The sequence below is a fragment of the Amblyomma americanum genome, chromosome 11 (assembly GCF_052857255.1).
Source record: "Amblyomma americanum isolate KBUSLIRL-KWMA chromosome 11, ASM5285725v1, whole genome shotgun sequence".
Classification (NCBI taxonomy): domain Eukaryota; kingdom Metazoa; phylum Arthropoda; class Arachnida; order Ixodida; family Ixodidae; genus Amblyomma; species Amblyomma americanum.
Window position 1 is genome coordinate 2,200,222 of NC_135507.1, and position 19,860 is coordinate 2,220,081.

The 19,860-nt window shown below is 44.5% G+C and overlaps 1 protein-coding gene and 1 non-coding gene across 2 annotated transcripts; both read right to left on the minus strand.

Annotated features, from left to right (window-relative positions):
• Window positions 1-2,787: 2,787 nt before the first annotated feature.
• On the minus strand, window positions 2,788-18,021 carry LOC144111228 (protein YIPF1). The gene is made up of 9 exons (XM_077644444.1): window positions 17,902-18,021; window positions 17,604-17,643; window positions 17,420-17,520; window positions 16,787-16,970; window positions 11,790-11,906; window positions 8,906-9,060; window positions 4,008-4,127; window positions 3,631-3,693; window positions 2,788-2,986 (listed from the first exon to the last, which is right to left on the minus strand). The coding sequence occupies exons 1-9, from the start codon at window positions 17,938-17,940 to the stop codon at window positions 2,852-2,854; spliced, it is 954 nt and encodes a 317-aa protein (XP_077500570.1). The 5' UTR covers window positions 17,941-18,021; the 3' UTR covers window positions 2,788-2,851.
• On the minus strand, window positions 11,437-11,510 carry TRNAT-GGU (transfer RNA threonine (anticodon GGU)). The gene has a single exon. It is a non-coding gene; the product is annotated as a tRNA-Thr (tRNA).
• Window positions 18,022-19,860: the final 1,839 nt, after the last annotated feature.

Sequence of the window (19,860 nt, forward strand, 5' to 3'; positions counted from 1 at the left end):
TACGTGCTTTTACGTGCATTTGCTTGGATCAAATGAAATTCCGCCAGCATATATTCATGCAAGCATATTTAATGAGTCTATAAATCTACATTGCAAGCACTCAATGAACAAGCAGTTGGAAATCAACCAGTTTTTATATATCTTTTTTACACGCGCCAAGCTCATTTATCGGCTTATGCGCGCCTGTCACTCGCGTGCTTTGTCCGCAGCCTTTGCCCACAAACAGACAAAGAAGGTAAGTTTATGATGTTTGGTAAACTGAAGAAAAAACAAGGTTACACTCATCCCAAAGGTAAAGAAGCACTGATTTATATATCTAACTTAATTTTATGTGCAATGAGAAAAGGATTTGTTGAAGTTGTGTTTACACATAATTGGTTGTGGCATGCCAAAGCAACGCTTCGAAAGAGGGCTCTGCATTCTTCAAGCACCGGGAATTTGTTATCCGCGGTGGTAAACGAGCAACTAACCAGTAAAAGTGACATCATGCCTTCGACCGCGTCCTCTGCCAAGCTTCCACGGAGAGTGCTAACGCTACTTCGATCGCAGCGCTCCCAACGTCTATTCGACATATGCTTCGCGCCTCCAATTATTTCACTCCTCACTCGTCCTACTCTAGTGTATCACTAGACTGACGGCTGCGCATGCGCTGCACAGCCGAGCGCACGAAATCGAAAGTTCGCTCGTTTTCCTGGCACACTTTTACTTTCCCGTTGTTGCGCGCGTTCTTACCTGAATGAACCGTGCTGTAACTTACACGCAGCACAAAGCGCACGCTTCGGGGTTTCCCAGAGTGAATACGGGAGCAAAGTCACGCATCGCGCAGAAAAACAAGAAAAAATATGCCTGATAGCAAAAAGCGCGACAGGAAATCGAAACTGAAACGTTTTGCCACAGTATTCTGGTATCCTACTGAGGTCGTCAGACAGCCTAGCTCAGATGGAGCGGTTCAACAGATTACATGAGAATTCCGAAGACCACCTGAACACTTACCATAGTAATATGCACTGGTGGGCTACGAGTCACTCCTGGAGGAGGTGGGTTTTCTTGTAGGAAAACGAGGTTCAGCATGTTTTTGTATGCAGGATTCCTTGCTTCGGGACGAGGAACTGCCTCAGTAAATCTTCCTCTGCCATTCAGTCAGCCAAACACTTTCATTTTAATACTACCTTGCCTAATTTTATCAAATCAGATCCTGAAAAATTCTGGAGGTTTGTTAGTGAATTCAAGAAATCTATTGATCAAATTTCACACGAAGGCACCTTAATAACAGATCCTGAGGCTATTGCATCACATTTCAATTGCCATTTCAGCAGCGTGTTTTCCATCTATAGCCCACTCATAAACGCTCCTTGTGATACGACACTTCATTTCATTTTAGGGCATTTCTCCGGCGCTATGCAGAGCAACTATGCATTAATCTTCCAACTTTGAATTAGATCTTCCTCTCTTCCTGCTGACTGGAAAATAGCGCGTGTAGTGCCTCTGTTTAAAGAAGGTAACTCACTCTTAGTATTTTATTACCGTCTTATTTTCTTGGTAATGTCAACCTGTAAAATGCTTAAACATATCATGAGCACTCACATCGCAGACTTCTTAAATCAGCACAACATTCTATCTCCATTACAGCATGGCTTCAGAAAGGGGTTATCAACCACTACCTACTTAACAACAGTGGTTCATTTTTTTGCTTCTGACCTCGATAGAGGTGGGCAAATAGATGTCATATTTTTAGACTTCAATTAAGTCTTTGATCGTATTCCACATGACAAGCTTATTTTCAAATTAAAGCAACTCGACTTCCCAGTTTTCTCATTGCCTGGATTTCTGCATGCTTACCCAATCGTTCTCAGTACATACATGTTAATGGCTCAACTTTCTTCCAGTCACTTCCAGAGTTCCATAGGGTAGTGTTCTCGAGCCGGTCCTTTTCCTGATATTTTGCAACGACATAGTTAAAGTGATCCATGATCCCGTGAAAATTCGTCTCTTCACAGACGAATGCATTATCTTCAATGAAATTATATTACCTGAAGACCAGCATGCACTTAATGTTGAACTAATTAACATATGACTGTGGTGCCAGGAGTGGAGTTTGCAGCTTAACTTAGAAAAATCTGTCCTACTTTGCATAACGAGGAAAAAAAACACCCACTTCAGTGCTCTTACTCTGTCCAGGACCGCCGAACTTCAAAAATATAAATATCTCGGCAATACATTAAATAATTGACTCAGCTGGAACACACATATTCATAACATTTCCTCTTCAGCCTTTCGCAAACTATGCTTGCTCAGGCACAAGCTTATTAAGGATGCTCCCACTCATGTCAAACTTCTAGCTTACACAGCACTTATAAGGCCCAAGCTGGAATATGCTTGCATTGTGTGGGAACCCCATACAATGTGCAATATAAATTTTTTGGAAAAAATTCAGAGACGGGCAGTACGGTTTTATCTATTCGAAATACAGTTGCACCGATTCGGTATCTGAAATAATGGCAGAAGATGGTATTAACACTCTGCAGGCAAGAAGAAAATTCCTCCGTCTCAAATTTTTATTTCTCTTACTTAACCACAAGCTCGCACTAGATCCTAGCCCTTTACGTTCACCTTCTTACTTCCAGGCAGACACGCCACTCTCATGCACTCTCCTTGGCGCCTCACTTTGCAAAGACTAACTTGTACAAATTCTTCTTTTCGCTAATTGTTTTTGCCCCCTTTAACTTTTTTTAGCTGGGATGCAATATCTGCCCAGCACTGCAGCTGTAGCACATAGAGAAACCATGCTGGGCATTTTAGTGGTTTGTTTTAATGGAACGTATCACAGCGTGGGAACTGTCGTGACAAAATGTCAATGAGTGTTGTTTACTGGCACAACCACTTTTGTCATGTTGCTGCTGATGGGATGGATGGTTGTTGCTGAGGTGACTAGTGGTGGCAGGGATGCTTGGACACTGTGCACAACTTCATGTTGAAAGAAGTACTTCTGAAAAGTTGAAAACAACCATCGGCTGATGAGTACACAAATAAAATGAAGGGGCCATAAAGAATGAGGCACAACAAGAGCAAGAGCTATTGAGCTTCCAAAGAATTCAGCTTACCTGACCAATGTCCAAGATAAAATGACGACTAAGAATGCTTAGAGGGACAAAGAGGCAATCCATACCAGAAGTACATTTTAGTCAAGATCAATGCGTGATCACTGAGCATTTTGGGGAAGCAAAACCTCAGCCTTAACATTTCATAAAAAAAAAGTATCAAAACCAACAACAAAGGCCGCTTACAAATTACAGACTACAAAACATCTCAGTGAGTACTACAATAACTGCTACTAAACAGCAACTACAAAATCGAAGTTGAAGAAGGGTTAACTGCTCTTGGGAACCTATAAATTATAGTCCACTGTTGTTTTTTTGGGACATAAACATTTCACTCCCAGTCCAATCACCAATTAGCAATACATTAGAAACGATGCATACACAATTAAAGGACCCAAAAGGAGATGCGGTTTGGAACAGAGTAGCAGCGGACTTCAACTAGTTGCATACGGCTTAGCTCTGATGATGTCGACAACAACATGAAAATTTGCTTAAGCACCCCAAGATGTGACGTGTGCAGAAAAATACTTACCACAAAGCCCAGTGCCAGTAATGCATGCAATGCAAAAACAACAGCAGAGGTGATGGCGGCCATCTGTGAAAATAAACAAAACCCAAAAAATCTAAATCAGACAAGACAATTAAACAAATAAAAACAATCAAGATCTGCTGAACTGTGGCCATGTTTGCAGAGAAAGCTCGATACTACAGCACATATCAACTCGACCACGTGCTTTCACTGCTCTTTATGCCGAGTAATGTAGTCCTCCCACAGCACAAGGAATGTTCTTTTTGGTCACAAATACATTCATGAACACTTCAACACCGTTAGACCTGCACAAAGGAGGAGGGAAAAAAAGACACAGCTGGGTTGGTGTGCACTGGTAAAAAAACTGCAGTGGCACATACCTTGCGGGAGTCCTCCCTAAAGGAGGGCCACAGTGTGGCGACCAAGACCCAGCCGGACAGTGTGGCACCCACTACCACGAGCAGCCATCGCAGCCAGGTCAGGTGCACGGCCCACAGGACCTGTGCAACGACAAGGAACATTTGGGCCACACGCCGATAATCACCGGCCTTCAATGGGTTAACCGGCAGTTAATCGGTCACACTGACACAAACGTATAATCATAGACATGCAAAGGCCTCTCTATAAAAGGGGGACAACGTTTATCGTAAAACCTGTTCATGTCCTTTGGACAACAGGGAACATTATATGACTCAGTTTGCGCCCCTCTCCTCCATGCTTATAAGGGGTGCACTGCAGATCCCATTGTACACGCCTTCGCATATAACCATTGAAAAAAAAAAAAACAAGTTGGCTGCAGAGCTGGCTTTGCATTCTGCTTAGCCAGATAGACTGGCCCTGTTACTACGCACTGTACAAACCCACTGCACATACAAATGGTGATATGCATAAAGACTGCAATAAGCAAAAAAAAGAAAAAAGCAAACGTGACTTTGAATAAACTTTCTTCAGCGTAAGACATTTTTCATATGCTGTTCGCAAAAATAAAATATATCTAGGGGCTGGACTTTTTGATTTACACCGATAAAAGTATACTGATTTCACTTTTAAACGGTCTCCTCGATTTCGCTGCACTTTCTGCACTAGTTCACAAAAGTGCCGTGCCAGTGGAGAGCCAGTTCTTGCGTTACAAGTGTAGCCTGACAATAGTGCTCTCGGTGGAACGGCTAAATCGAGTGAAAAATTGCAGAAACGTTCCGTCAGCTGCAGCCATGTGCTGGTGTCTGCCGCATGGTTTGACATATGAATGAGTCTTTTTGAATGAGTGTTTTGGTATGTTCTGTGACTGGTGCAATACGTGGCAGAACAACAACAATTTCAGCAGAACAATTGTCATGTCTTTCACCAACCGCCTATCACCTTCTAATTACGACTAGTCATCCCTGCAATGGGTACATGAATATAGTAAATATCTTGGAGTCGTTGTTTTCTCACAATATGACATGGTCAAAACACATCGATCACATCACAGCTAAAGCTCTTAAAAAGGTAGGTTACTTGAGGCGCACAGTACGGGATGCTACTAAAGAGGCAAAATTGCTCATGTACAAAACTCTAATTCGCCCTATTCTTGAATACGCCTCAAATATTTGGAATCCATATAAGCAATGTGAAAATGATCAAATAGAATCTGTACAGCGAAAAGCTGTAAGATTTATTTTCCGCTGCTACGGCTTTCATTTTTCACTCTCATATCTGCGATGTTTTCCCTAAAATTAAGTCCGCTCGCATCCCGCCGAAAAACTGAGTCCTTAAACTTCTTCACTCAATAGTGCATTCTGCTAATTGCCTTTCAGAGGGTAAGCATATCTCGTTTTCAAAACCATCTGCAACCAGGAGCCATCACGATCTTAATATCCAACCTTTTTTTGCCCGTACTAACGTTTTCAAATACAGCTTTTTTCCGCGTACCGTGGAGAGTGGGAACTCTGCATGGCAACATTCGTGCATTATCATTTTCTGATTTTGCATTGGCAATTGAGTCGTAGCGTCATATGGTGTTGTGTGCAGCGTTTATATTTGTAATCCCTGTCATGTACCCTTTTATGCGTGGAATTGTACCACATTTTATGTACCCACTCCTGCTATAGCACCTAGAATGGGGCTGCAGTATTTTCAAATAAATAAATAAATAAATACGCGAGATTGTGCTAATTGTATTGAACACTGTGCATTTGTTTGAAGTAGCACATCTTGTGGAGCAGCTATGAAATTTGTAATTCAAAAAGTGATAAATATGATGCCGCCCTTTCCTTTGCATTTAGCAAAGTGGAGCAGGTCGACCGTTAACGAGTCAACGGGTACTTTGAAGAGGCAACAAACTTTGAATTCAAGAGGTTATTCAGACTTCCATTCGAGATGACCTTTGAGATTAAATGAGTGGTTCAGGCTGTTGCCGCTCTATCCGAAAAGTGACTGCAGTTGTCCAAAAATTACAGAATGAATGAGTTGCCTGATAACTTGGACTTATTTTAACTCAACAAGTCGCGTTCACTGTCGGCAGATAGTGGCGGCAAAGTGACAATCAGAGACTGACTAATAAGAACAGAAAGTTGGGCTAGTTGGTGTGGATTCATGCTTGTGTTGTGTCTCCTCGTTCGCTTTTGTCCTCGTTTTTTTGCGCTGTCAAGTATAAAAGAGACTGACTGGCAGGAGAAGGCATGGGCTGACGGTGGCCTCCCAGCAATCATCAGAAACATTGCGATCACCTGCATATTAAAAACATCTCACCAGCTGTCTCTAATTAAAATGCTCCATTGTACTGCAGTAAGGGAGTAACTACTCATTGACATCCACCCGAGCGCAGCCATACGGCTACAAAGGAAAGCTGTACAGCTTTCTCAGAAACTTCGCAGTTACAGAAAAATTTGTCCTGGTTCGGGGTTAGAACCCAGGACCACCGCTTCACCGGAGCAGTCGCTCTACCAACTGAGCTAACTGGGACGGCAAGCTTATGGTAGGGCGAGAGCGAATTGATCAATAACTCGAAGTGGGAGCAGAGCTGGTCAGATGTTTCGGGGAACCCCCAAGGTGGAGTAATTACTCATTGACGTCCACCCGAGCACAGCCATACGGCTACAAAGGAAAGCTGTACAGCTTTGAGCTGAGTAATTACTCCCTTATTACAAATCTACTCCACCTTGGGGGTGCCCCTAAACATTTGACCAGCTCCATTGTACTGTGTGTAATAATAACATTTGCACACAAAAGTGAAATGGTGCAAAGCAAGTGAGAGGTTTGACAGAAAAGTGAGAACTCATACGCAGTGCACCTCTCAGCGAGTCGCTTACGTGCGTACACAGACACGCGCACACACACGTATGCGTACTGTCATTTCAGCTGTTTGTCGAGGACATGGCGCAGATGCCCCATCTATGATGGGCACGTGGCCGTCTCAACCATAGTCTCAACGCCGCTCACTAAAACAAGCATGGCCGTCGAGCCATCTGCTACTTGTCTGCTATGGAGTGCACCAAGCACCTTGCACTACTTGCACGAGAAGAGAACTCGCAGGGAGGCTAGTGCAGATGTGCAGAAGAACTCGTGCAGCACCAAGTCAAATCGAGTGCCAAAGTGCAGGTGGCGCTAGCTAGACTGTCCGAACGAGCGCGAGAGTGCTGCACCTCCTGAACTGGTGCAGAAGGTGAAGCCAAACTTAAACCTAAAACTTTGGTTTTAACCGAGAAAGGTCAGTATTTTTGGCTATGCAGGGCATAGCTAGCTGGCTGCTGAATGCGGGTTACACACACTTAAAGTTGAAAATTAACTAAATACGGACGCTAGGGGCATGATGCGACGATAGTACTGTAAGATAAGCACTGTTTCTTCACTATCATCACCTGCTTCGAGCAGACAGTCGATTAATCAGGTTAATCAAATGCCCCTAGGGCATTGACACGAAACCATGAATGGGTGTGTTTTGGCTACCGTGAAAACTAGTGGCCACCAACACACAGACCACGTGATGCCCCATCCTCGCCCTCAACACAGTGTGACAACCCTACAATAACATGTCAACCTAGTTCTTAGATTCCATTTCTGTTTGTCGGCTATCTCATTTAACTTGAGTTACCCTTTTTAATGAGGACCGCAGCAGTGGCCAAGTGGTTGAGCATCCGCCTCGCATGCGGGAGGTGCGGGGTTCGATTCCCAGTGCCGCCGGGTACCCACCGGTGATACAATGGGTACAAGCTTTCCCCTGGTCTGGTGCTCGGCTTTTTTAGGGTGAAATGCTTGGGAAATGGGTCTTTTACCCGAACTTGAGAAATAGAAAATACCTCGTGCCATGGCGCTCTTTGGCCGTAGATGCCCTTGCGCCATAAAAATCCATAATCATCATATTTTAATAAGGGCAGCAATTACCTCTACAAGCACAGCTCCAAGTACTACCATTTGCTCGTTAATTACTGGTAAATAAATTGATCAGGATGACAAAAATACCGAGACAGACTTTAAATTACTTTTGACCACACAGAATTGCTAGATTGTCACCGAAAAAAAGTGTTTCATTCATCAAAAATAGTATTCACTGAAAAAAAAAAAAACATTCCTGAAATAAAAAACAAAAAATTCCACTGAATTGTCAAAAAATAAAAAACCAAAACGTCCAACCCCTAAATATATCTTATTTTCCATTAAAGTAATTTTCATTCATAAAATAACCTGGAGAAAATGTAAAGTCTAGAGTGGTTTTCAGGAAGACTTGGCTCCTCACAAATTATTTACCAGAGGGAAAAAGGAAACAATAAATATATGCTTACCTGGCAGTACTTCATTCTGTGCGCAATATCATTTAAATCAAGCAGTTATTTAAAAAAATAAGCAAGCCTAACAAAGAAATGTGGTGCTCCGCCTTTTTAATCATTAACATGAATAGGTGAAAAAATTACAAGACCAGCAGTGAGACACAGTTTGCTCTGCTCCTACCTGCCAAACAAAATTTCAATCCTGCTGCCACAGAGCCATGCAGGTCTTGCGACAGCTTCAACACGCGCTCTTCAAGCATACGCATGCAACCCCTTTTTTTTGCAGGCCCGTTCCCTAGCATTACAAATGTGCACACATTGCTTCGCCAAGATAAAGCAAAATAAGCATGACATTTCACCAATTAAAAGCTACAGCAGCCTCCTGACGAAGACAACAAATCCCAGTTGTATTATTACAGCTACCGCAAATATGAAACATCGATAACATGATAAAATCCACGCAACAAACCAGCCCTACACAAGAGTTGCCGCTATACTGGTAAAGTCAAGCTGGAGGGGCCAAGACCACTCACGGAGATAGGCACGTAAACAGCCAGGGAGTAGCCGTACAGGCAGAGGGTCTCCAGAAGAGAGTAGCGGGACTCCACCTGTCGGTACTTGAGCACTGCCCACAGAACCAGCGGCACCAGGAACATGTACACCATGATCGCTGTTGAGGCGAATGACACTGCACCATGGGTTGAGAGAGCAGGGAGAGAGTAGGCACGCCTAGCCACACCTGGTCAGCACAGACAACTGACTGCGTTGCATGCAGACAACTGCACTTAAAGTATCATAGACATCAATTTTAGCTGCACGTTTCCTGCTTTCAAATGATGTATTAGCCATTAAAATACATGGTTCACGATGTGGTATTCAACTGAGACCAGTAAATAATTTATAATTCAATTTCTAAACAATAGTTGTGACGTGCAGTTGGTGTTCAGGTCACGCGAACCATGAAAAAAAAACTGAAATATAGTCCCTGATTCGTAGTTTTAATTAATACAACACTTAAATCAGCCTGCTTCGAGAGCTGGAATGACATTAAATGACACATCGGAAATTATATTGCCATTTTTTTCATGCCTCATGTGGCCTAAACATCAAATACACTTCACATCCATCGTTCAGTTGATGAAAACGAAACTGAAACAGCATGAGAGAAGAAATTCAATTACAAATTGTTTAGCAGTCTGCAAATACCATGCGGTGATCCATGTATACTAACGTCTAACGCATCATTTGAAAGAAAAAAACACAAAAGCTAAAATTTGTTGTATATAGTCCTTTAAAACAACAAAGCATTCTGGAACCTCACATTCTGAATGGGCACGTCAGACACTGCTTCATGTACACAAGCACAGCTATGCAGAAGTATGTTGGCTGGATGCAAGGCCTTGCAATCGCACTGAATGCAGCCAAGACGTGATCAGACTTGTTTACATGGCTAGTCTGCGCACATGCAGCGCTCCTCCTCAAGCTCCACTGACTGAGAAGAAACACATGAATAAGCGATCTCAGGGGCAGGCCCAAGCGACAGATGGCAGCAGCAGCACACTTGCCACTTCGAAGGCATGGCAGGCGCATTCGGTGCCTCATGGAGCCGGATTGCACTTGCGTTACTGCGCGTTCCAGAAGAGGGCAAATACACCGTAGTTGGCACGTTTTTGGAGAACTGGATAAAACAGACAAAAGAAGGACAAACACCAGCGCTGGTGTTTGTCCTTCTCCTGTTTCGTCTTTCATAGCGCTGTTTTATCCAATTATTGCACGTTTGTTTTCAACGAGTTTTCTGGTTAGTAGGCATATTTTCACTTACTCCCCAAAGAGCACCACATCTTGTGACAAAGGCAGATTGTGTGTGTTTTTTTTTACATTTCTTTCATAACACCTGCACATAATATGTAAGTTTGTGAGGCTGTGCTTGCTGACAATGAGTGCACAGTGTAGGTCGGAATAATGACATCTGGTAGAGATGACCACACCACATATCACAACAGCCATAACTGCTTCTATTGCAAGAAATCAATGTCTGTTGCTTTGAGCTAGTCACAATCAATTTCCCTCACTGTGATCCACACTGATGTCAGTGCAATCGGCAAGTGGCGCAAAACCATGAGCAATTTAGACAAATAAGAATCTCGAGCACACTGGGGAAAATGTGTGGCTTCACCAGCACTGAATAACCACACCAAAAGTAGGCTTTTCTTCCAGCCATCACAGGCACTGGCCCACTTTCACGCACACAAATGGAATTCTGTGGTAAGAATGTTCCATGCATGACATAAGAAAACATCCGAACAGCTGGTTCCCATTCATGGTGTTCAGACAGCTCCATCCGTTACGCGAGCACTCAATGGTGCAAGCAGATATGTTCAAAGTTCCAACCAAGAAGTTTATCACTAATCCTTTAAGACGCTTCCTACACATTTGTGTGTGAAGCGAACTTACAGCTTTTTTTTAAAGTATGATAGACCTAGCAATGATTTCCTTCTTTCACTTGAATTTATCATCCTTCACATCCCAACTAGGATGGCTTCTTATGCAATACAGCGATTGCTTTAAAAAACATTTAACGAAACAGTGAGGCGTGTAGCACATTGTCCGCCATTTCTATGGAGCCACATTTTGCCACCAACAATAACATCACCTTATTTTAGCTTTCAACAGTAAACTGCATCTTCGAAACAGAAATTGATTTTACGGGCCCTTCAGTGTTTACCTGACAAGTTCTGAAATTCCAACGCTGAGGTTTTCATCAATTTAGACACTTTGTACAAAATTTTGGACATCTCTTTAAAACATTATCCAGTTGAGATTTCGGGCCAGAAAACTGACAAATTCTTCTCCTTGGGCCTGAATGCAGTATTTAGGCAAAAGATATGTTTGCAATGGAAGCAAAAAATGGCCTGTGAAAGGGTTAAATTACTTCCGAAAACCAACAAAAGTAATTCAGTAATAAGAGAGTAATTACTCATTGGCATCCACCCAAGCGCAGCCATAAGGCTACAAAGGAAAGTTATACAGCTTTCTCAGAAACTTCGCAGTTGAAGAAAAATTTGTCCTGGTCCGGGGTTCGAACCCGGGACCAATGCTTCACCAAAACAGTCGCTCTACCAACTAAGCTAACCGGGACAGCAAGCTTATGGTAGGGCGAGAGCGAATTGATCAGTAACTATAATGAGTAATTACTCCCTTATTACAAATTTACTCCATCGTGGGGGCTTCCCCTAAACATTTGATCAAAAGTATTGCTCAGTATTGCTTTTCGAACCTACATTGAAATGTGCTCTGTGCGCTACTAAGAAATAAGCTGACGGTTCTATTAATTGAACCCGGATACTGCTACTTGCGAAAACTTGTGAAAAGGAAAGGATAACCCATGTGAGTTGCCGAGACATCACAAGCAAGCACCTCGTGTATAGTCAGTGTGCCAGAAGTCCTTGTTCTGGCCGGCCGTCTCCAGGTAGCTGGCCACATTGCTGCTTATCGATGTTGTCACCACCAGGGTCAGGCCAATCCAGACGGGCCCTGGGAGAGCGCCAGCACCGAATAGCGTCAGGACACCACCAGAATGCATGCGCCATGTCCAAGAGAACCACTGGCAACCACCACCAGTTGTACTCCACACAGGTGGCTGGCACTAAAAAACCAGAGGCTTAACATTTACCTTGCCACATGTGCACTTGGGGGAGAAGACTACATAGTAGTGAACGCAGATGTGAATGCAGTATTTTCATTGCAATAGAAATGGCATAGGCTGTGATGCAAAAACAAAAGAGGGCTGCCAAGTTGCACAGCGGAAAGTACTAACAAGTGTTTTGTGTGAACTGCTTCTTTGAGTTACCAACGACATTAAAATAATGCAGAGATAAAAAAACAGACAATGATCATGGAGAAGGGCCGTCCAACTGGAAGCACAATGCTCAGTTTCACGGCCACTCTGTACAATTTATGGTTCCACTGTCTTGTCCTGCCTCCCCGACAGCCAAGCAGCTGGCCTGCAAGAGAAAGCATGGACTGCTTCCATAAAAAGCCGTATGACAGCAGTTCCCATCAGATTCCCCCGAACATGAGAAGGCAGTGCTCATTCAGTGCCTACAACACGTAAACTGGAAATTAAACGATAGCCGCTCAATCTCCCATAGAAGCAACCTACCAAGCCACGGAGCGGACACTGTGTGATGGCGTACTTAGCAGTTGCAGCCACCGGGGGCGCTAAGCACTGGCAAAGTTTCCAGAAGGCAGGCGTGGCAGATGGTTAGAAAGCTCTGGCCGTGCGTGTAATTCTACTTGCATTTGTTGAGCATTCTAACATGAGTGTGTTAAGAAGCTTGTGAGGCGGAAAAGCCAGCCTCATCGTTGCCACAGTCTACCACAGCTCTGACATGTTCTGCCGCATCGTTCGTGCCTGAAAAATCCCAGGAGCACCAGAGGCCGAGGCCTTGCGCAGCTGCTCAGTCAATGCGCGGAAATGGCACCCCCTCCCCGCGCATGGCTGCTGATAAGCAGCAAACCAGCACCTGCCCCCTCCTCTTCCCCAACTCTTGGCTGATGATAAGCGGCGGCAGCCCGATAACGCTATCCCGTTCTACTCTTAAACGCGAAGCATAGGCATCCTCAAAGTTTTTCGTTAGAATTCCACTGTGCACATGTAAGCATATTGAAAGCAAGAACACCTGAAAGGTTTTCACCTTTATGTACTGCAAACAACTTGTTTTACGCTAAACATTACATTTCGTCAAGTGAATGTGGCAGTCTGCAAGCTTTCAAGCACCGCCAGGCTGGTACGTGGTTCATTATACATGGTGTCACACCCAGGCAGTACCCACCTGGCTAGGAACTCAGAAGTACTCAAAAGGAAAACATACACATCGTTGGTGTCTTTTGAAGAGGGCAATTTTGGAATCCACAACCTCCCCAGAAATAAACGTACAATTGCTTTGTAAAGTCTCCTTGCTGATGTGGCCAGCACAGAACCTTACACTTACAAAAGCCAACACCAGCTCACGCGGGTTTTGAGCTCGCCACAGGGCTCTAAAACTTTCACGGAAAGGGGAGGAGTGCGATATAAAGTCGTGAGCAAACAGAAAAGAAAGGAACAAAATCTTGATTTTCAGCATCGAACCATGAGAAGCGAGGAGAGCAGGTCCAGAGAAGACTGTGCATTTTCTTCAGGAAGGTCATCACAAAAATTAAGCCCCTTAGGGATGACACTGATGTAAATGTTGCAGCTAGTTAACATTTGTACCATGTTCACGCTTATTTCTATGAGCATGTATAAGGGCAAAAGATGTGTTCTGAAAGAAATTTATAGCATGTGTAGCAGTATTGCACATTGCTGCTGCGAAAAAAAATTAGAGAAATGTGTATTTTCTGTACATAACAAAATAAAAGAGATGCCTTTAGCAAGCATATTCTAAACAGCGTCAATAAATATTACAAAGCACGAAATTATATCTCATGCAGAACTTCATGTGCTGTAGAAAATAACTGCCCATGCGAATGTCATTCATGTGTGTATTCATGACAATTGTTTTTTTATTTTCGTACCCACTGCACTGACTGAGTGGTTAGAATGCTTGGCTACTAAGCCAGAGTTCCCACGTTCGAACCCGGCTACGGCGGCCGCATTTCGATGGGGGCAAAATGCTAAAGGCACCCATGTGCTGTGCAACGTTAGTGCACATTAAAGATACCAAGGTGGTCGAAATTATTTTGGAGCCCTCCACTGCAGCATTTCTTTTTTTCCTTTCTGCTTTCATTCCCCCTTTATCCCTTCCCTTACGGTGCAGTTTGGGTGCCATTTCTTTTCCTAAAAAAAAATTAATTTTTTTCTAATTTGCAAAAGTATAAAATTATGCGAACTTGGCTTGTTCTCTTTTCTAAGTTATTAACAATAAGGGAGTAATTACTCATTTGCATCCACCTAAGCACAGCCATACAGCTACAAGGGAAAGCTATACAGCTTTCACAGGAACTTCACAGTGCAAGGGTATCATTACAGGTACCACTATTGCAAAGGAAACCATTTCAATGACAAATGCTTTTTACTTCCAAAATTACAGGGCACTCAGGCAAAACCTGCAATCAAGTCAGTTCTGCAGAGAAATAACATATTTTAACTGTATCGCATTAATTACATGAATCACAAGAGCCGACCCGACAGGGCTTCAAAAGACATTTCATGCACTAGAACATACCACATTAGAAATTGCAGTGCATACGGCAAAACTGCAAGCGATGATTCGTTTACATATGCGGCTGCTGTCCTGACAGTACATCTACTCTTTCACTGATCGCCAGTGCCACGGCCACTGTAGCAGCGCAAACAGGAAATTTTGCCATCACCAGCAGAGCGGTGCGCTCAGCGCGCCGCTCCTATGGGAGATTGAATGACCATGGTGGAACCATCTAAACCCAAAGCAAGAACACTTGTGGTGAAGAAATAAACACCATTAAAATTTGACACCATGGTAAACAAATTATTGGTGTCAGAGGTCCTGCATGCAAAGTACAGCACTTGAACCCAAAGACTATCACTCCTCGGCTTTATACTCTGAAAACAATGAGATCCCTAGAACTGCTGTTAACAAAAAGAGGATAAATGTGCAGGATGTTCAGATACGTGCAAAAAGTATGTGTATTCTTTGCACAAGCATAACACCTTTCTGCCTATCTAATAACCCTGGTACGCCATGACAAAGGGACGCAACCGTCCCGGATGAGAAGCACGACATGTAGTCACACAATGGGTCTTGTCCCTGTCATGCACCGTCGTTGCTGTTCCGTCTGTCCTCATACGTCTTTCACATCAATGAACAGCTGAAACGGAGATAGTGAAGCGGATGAAAAATGCCATTTTTAGCCCACAAACATGCTACACTTATGCTTTTACTCCTTCATTCATACAACCTTTGTCCGTAAAGTTTCGAGACTAATTTATTTCCTTCTCTAAAATTGATTCCCGAAAACAAATGTTGGTGCACATGTGTAGCGCCATCTTTTTTCGGGCTAACCTGAGCTATTTATGTTAATTGTTGTGGCAGCCGCTAGATGGCACTACATTTAGAATAATATGTTGTCACTAGTCGTCTGCGCATTCGACTGTGAGTGAATGTGGAGAGATGGACGCCCACCTCGAACAGCGTGTAAACAAAAAATTCTGTGTGAAGCTCGGCAAGATAGCCACACAGACGTATGAGCTCCTTCGTGATGCTTACGGCAACGAAACATTATTGCGGGTGAGAGTTTGCGAGTGACACAAGAGATTAACGTGGAGAACGTCGGTGGAAGACGACACAAGGCAGGGGCGCCATTCAACCTCGCGAAATAAAAACAATGTGGCTCGGATCAGAAAAATTGTACAGCAAGACCGCACCATTACAGTCTGCATGCCATCAGATGCTCTCGACATTAGTAAGACAACATGCAAATTTTGTGTGAAAACTTGAGGAAACGAAAGCTGAATGCCAGACTTCTGCCGCACTTCCTCACACAGGATCAGAACGACACATTGGCATCAGTGAGAGCTGATTTGCTCTCCGAGGCAGAGAAGGATGCTGCATTCGTCGACAGCATCATTGCTGAAGAGGAACCATGGTGTTTTCAATACGATCCTCAAACAAAGAGGCAGAGCGCCGAATGGTGGTCCACAAGCTCTCCGGTGTCGAGAAAGGTGCGGCGACAGAAGACCAAAACAAAGATGATGCTGATAGCTTTTTCGATGCCAGAAGTGTCATACGCCACTAGTTCGTCCCACAAGGGCAGACGGTGAATCAGAAGTTTTATATCCGCGTGCTCCAACACATGCGTGATGCACTGCGACGCCGTCGCCCTGACTTATGGGCATCTGGACAATGAAGCCTTCTCCGCGATAATGCAAGGCCGCGCACTGCTCTCAGCGTGACAAAATTTCTCGCCAAGCACACCATTACTGTACTTTCCTATCCGCCATACTCGCCTGACCTCTCCCCATTCGATTTTTTCCTGTTTCCTCATGTGAAGATAGCCCTAAAAGGTCGCTGGATGGGGAGCGTGGAGGCCATTCAAGACGCCACGACAAAGGAGCTGACAGCCCTGTCAAAAGAAGCATTTTCCAACAGTTTCCAAGACCTCAAGAAGCGTTGGAAGCTGTGTATAGACTGCAAGGGAGACTCGAAGGGGTGCTGCACAAATGATTTCAATGTGAAATGCATTTTTTTTAATGGACTCGGTCTCGGAACTTTACCGACAAAGGTTGTATATAATATAGACAGTTTTGTCCATGTTTGATGAAACAGGTGCCAGTGGTGTTACATCTTGCAATGTCCCAGACTAAGCCAGTACTGCGGAAACTGTGTAGTATACATGCACACAGCTGCAGTGACAAAACCACTGCGGAGGATGCCACAGGAACAATGAAGACGCACCGTAGAGGTCGGGATTTGGCCGTATGTGCTTCTCGAGGTAGGAGGAGCCCGAGAACTGCGGCACAGCCGACCACAGCAGGCGCCTAAGCACATCATTGGTAGTCACATCGAAAAGGCTCTGGTAGTAGCTGAACTTCCAGAAGGACGGGGCGCTACTCCCTGCGCCTCGCTCCCGGTTCAGCAGCTGCAAGGAAGGGTATCATAAATTATAAATTAAAAGACTAGCGTATATAACAAGGGCACATACGTAGAAGACGGGACAGAATGCTCTGCTCTGGCGCCTTCAACCCAGAAGCACGCAGTCACGCACACTATGAATGCATGACGAGAGTCGGGTCAAGCAGCCCTTCTTATTGTCTTGTTGAAGCTGGGGAATGAGCATTAGCTAACAGAGAGCCTAAAGAGCTTGAAATGCGGTGATGGGAAGTTAGTTACATGCGAAACAGCGACTAGAAAAAAAAGATGGCCAACCGCTGTACACTTTGATGCTGCTTTTCTTTCAATTCTTTTACAAATAACTCGCGAGTGCTGGCAAACTCATGCGTACTACACGCATATGGAGCGTTTGACGGCTCCACCAAACGAGGGGAGACACCGCTCGTGTCCGATGGACCACAACCCGACGAAACGCACCTCATCGCTCTCGTCATCGTCATCGTTCATGTCGTTGAAGCTGGTGTACGCCTGGCTCGCTGGTCCGCTCTGGCTGCTGCCTTGCAGTGTGTCGGAGAAGTCTGAACGGAGGCGACACAGGAACCGAAAATCACGTCACTGTCACCGCGAATGCGCAGGGCCGGCGAATGTCCTCGAGGCTCACCTTGAAACTGCAAACTAGCTTGCGCGTCGCTCTGGTCGACCTGAAAGTTGCAAATGTCGCACAATCAACCTGCACATTCGTGGTCGTAAGCAATTCAATGAATCTAAATGCGGCAGTGAAACTGTGATGGCCGATCTCGCTTCCCCGAGCTCGCTGCGTTGGCACCGTTTGCGCGCGCTCACAAATATTAAAAAGGGTAAAAAAAATAACACGTTCACGTGCGCTGATGTGCCTAGCGTTCGCTGAAGACCTTCGTGTCATTAAAACACTGTTCCTAAGTAATAAAAATGTGCCTTACATCAATGTCAATAATCTTCGCCGTACTAGACGCAGCCATTTTTAAAAGGCAACTGGCTCAAGCTGGCTCGTAGCGACCACGGTGGCTTCACCACGGTGTCTTGGGTAGAAATTAATAGAATATTCGGTAGCGACTCAAAAGGTCTCTTCATGATGAACGTCGTCGCGCTCTAAGCCCAAGTTATACCATCAATGAGGGATAAATTTAAGAAAGAATAGATGGAAACCTTCATTAGGCAGCTGACTTTGCAGTGACCATTTTAATTGGTTTTTTTGGGGGAAAGGAAATGGCGCAGTATCTGTCTCATATATCGTTGGACACCTGAACCGCGCCGTAAGGAAAGGGATAAAGGAGGGAGTGAAAGAAGAAAGGAAGTAATAGGCGCCGTAGTGGAGGGCTCCGGAATAATTTCGACCACCTGGGGATCTTTAACGTGCACTGACATCGCACAGCACTCGGGCGCCTTAGCGTTTTTCCTCCATAAAAACGCAGCCGCCGCGGTCGGGTTCGAACCCGGGAACTCCGGATCATTTTACCGAGTTATGTTTAGACCGAACCGGAGCGAGGGCGAGGCCACAATCTGGTGAGGTGCCGTCGGTGTTCTGGTGGTTCACATTAGCGCGCCCAAAAGGTATATCGGTACTGTTTTTTCGACGGAGTGTATCAAGTACTGTTTCGTAGTGTAACAAATTATGCCTGAATGGGCTTTTATTCGGGATGCTTGGTGCAGTTGACTTCTAACAGCGCTTGTCACATATGCGCTGCTGCATTCGCCTTTCTCGTCAGTAGTTTCTCTCGTGCTGTGTAGATGAAACGTGACTGTGCTATAAAGTTAGATTGAAAGCACGTCTGGAAGGTAAATGACACACTAAAGCGATAAACGTCACCTGCCATTGATGAGAAGCGACATCGTCCGCCACAAAACCGAAACTGAAACAGCGGTAGCTGCATAACGAGTCGCGTATCAGGATTTCCGCGCCATTGCCTTTTCAAGATGACCTAGACTCATTATAATTCCACTACTTGTCCTAATTACGCTCGGAAGACAAGAACCAGATCAGAAAATAGTGTTCAATGCACGTACCCCTTTGCCGCGGCATGGTGAGACATGCATGCCTGTTTACTTCGGTTTCTTTGAAATTACAGAGTTCCCGAAACGATGCTCACATTTCTCGCATTCAGCTTGCTTGCTTCCTTCATATAACAGCAGATATTACAAGAGAACAACGCAAATAACTGAGAACTAAGGCGCGAAAGACGCGACTTTTTGCATTGAAATGTACAGCAGACCGAGCACTTCCGGGACATGCCGCCCAACTTCTGGTGGCTTCACTTAATAATAATAATAATTGGCGTTGGGGGGAAAGGAATGGCGCAGTATCTGCCTCATATATCGTTGGACACCTGAACCGCACCGTAAGGGAGGGGTAAAGGAGGGAGTGAAAGAAGAAAGAGAGAGGTGCCGTAGTGGAGGGCTCCGGAATAATTTCGACCACCTGGGGATCTTTAACGTGCACTGACATCGCACAGCACACGGGCGCCTTAGCAAACGAATGCAACGTAGATATATAAATGTTAGTAAATCAGATTAAAGAGTAGTGTTTATTTGGTTTAAACAGAATGTATTAGTTGCACAATACATGTATTATATAAACCAATACCTACTGAACTAGAGACCTGCAAATTTGGCACTCCTCCAGCGCGCACCTTCAAGTTCATGCCTTCTGCCGCTAGGGAACAGCAGCTACGGGCGGTTTGGCGCTACAATTAACCTGTTAAATAGGGTGCCTCGATGGATGGATGGATGGATGGATGGATGGATGGATGGATGGATGGATGGATGGATGGATGGATGGATGGATGGATGGATGGATGGATGGATGGATGGATGGATGGATGGATGGATGGATGGATGGATGGATGGATGGATGGATGGATGGATGGATGGATGGATGGATG

Coding starts and splice junctions, on each gene's coding strand:
- LOC144111228 (XM_077644444.1), bottom strand. CDS start 17,940: ATGGCTGCGTCTAGTACGGCGAAGATTATTGACATTGAT. Junction 3,694..4,007: donor TTAGGGAGGACTCCCGCAAG/GTATGTGCCACT, acceptor TTATTTTCACAG/ATGGCCGCCATCACCTCTGC. Junction 2,987..3,630: donor TACTGGCACTGGGCTTTGTG/GTAAGTATTTTT, acceptor TCAACTTTTCAG/AAGTACTTCTTTCAACATGA.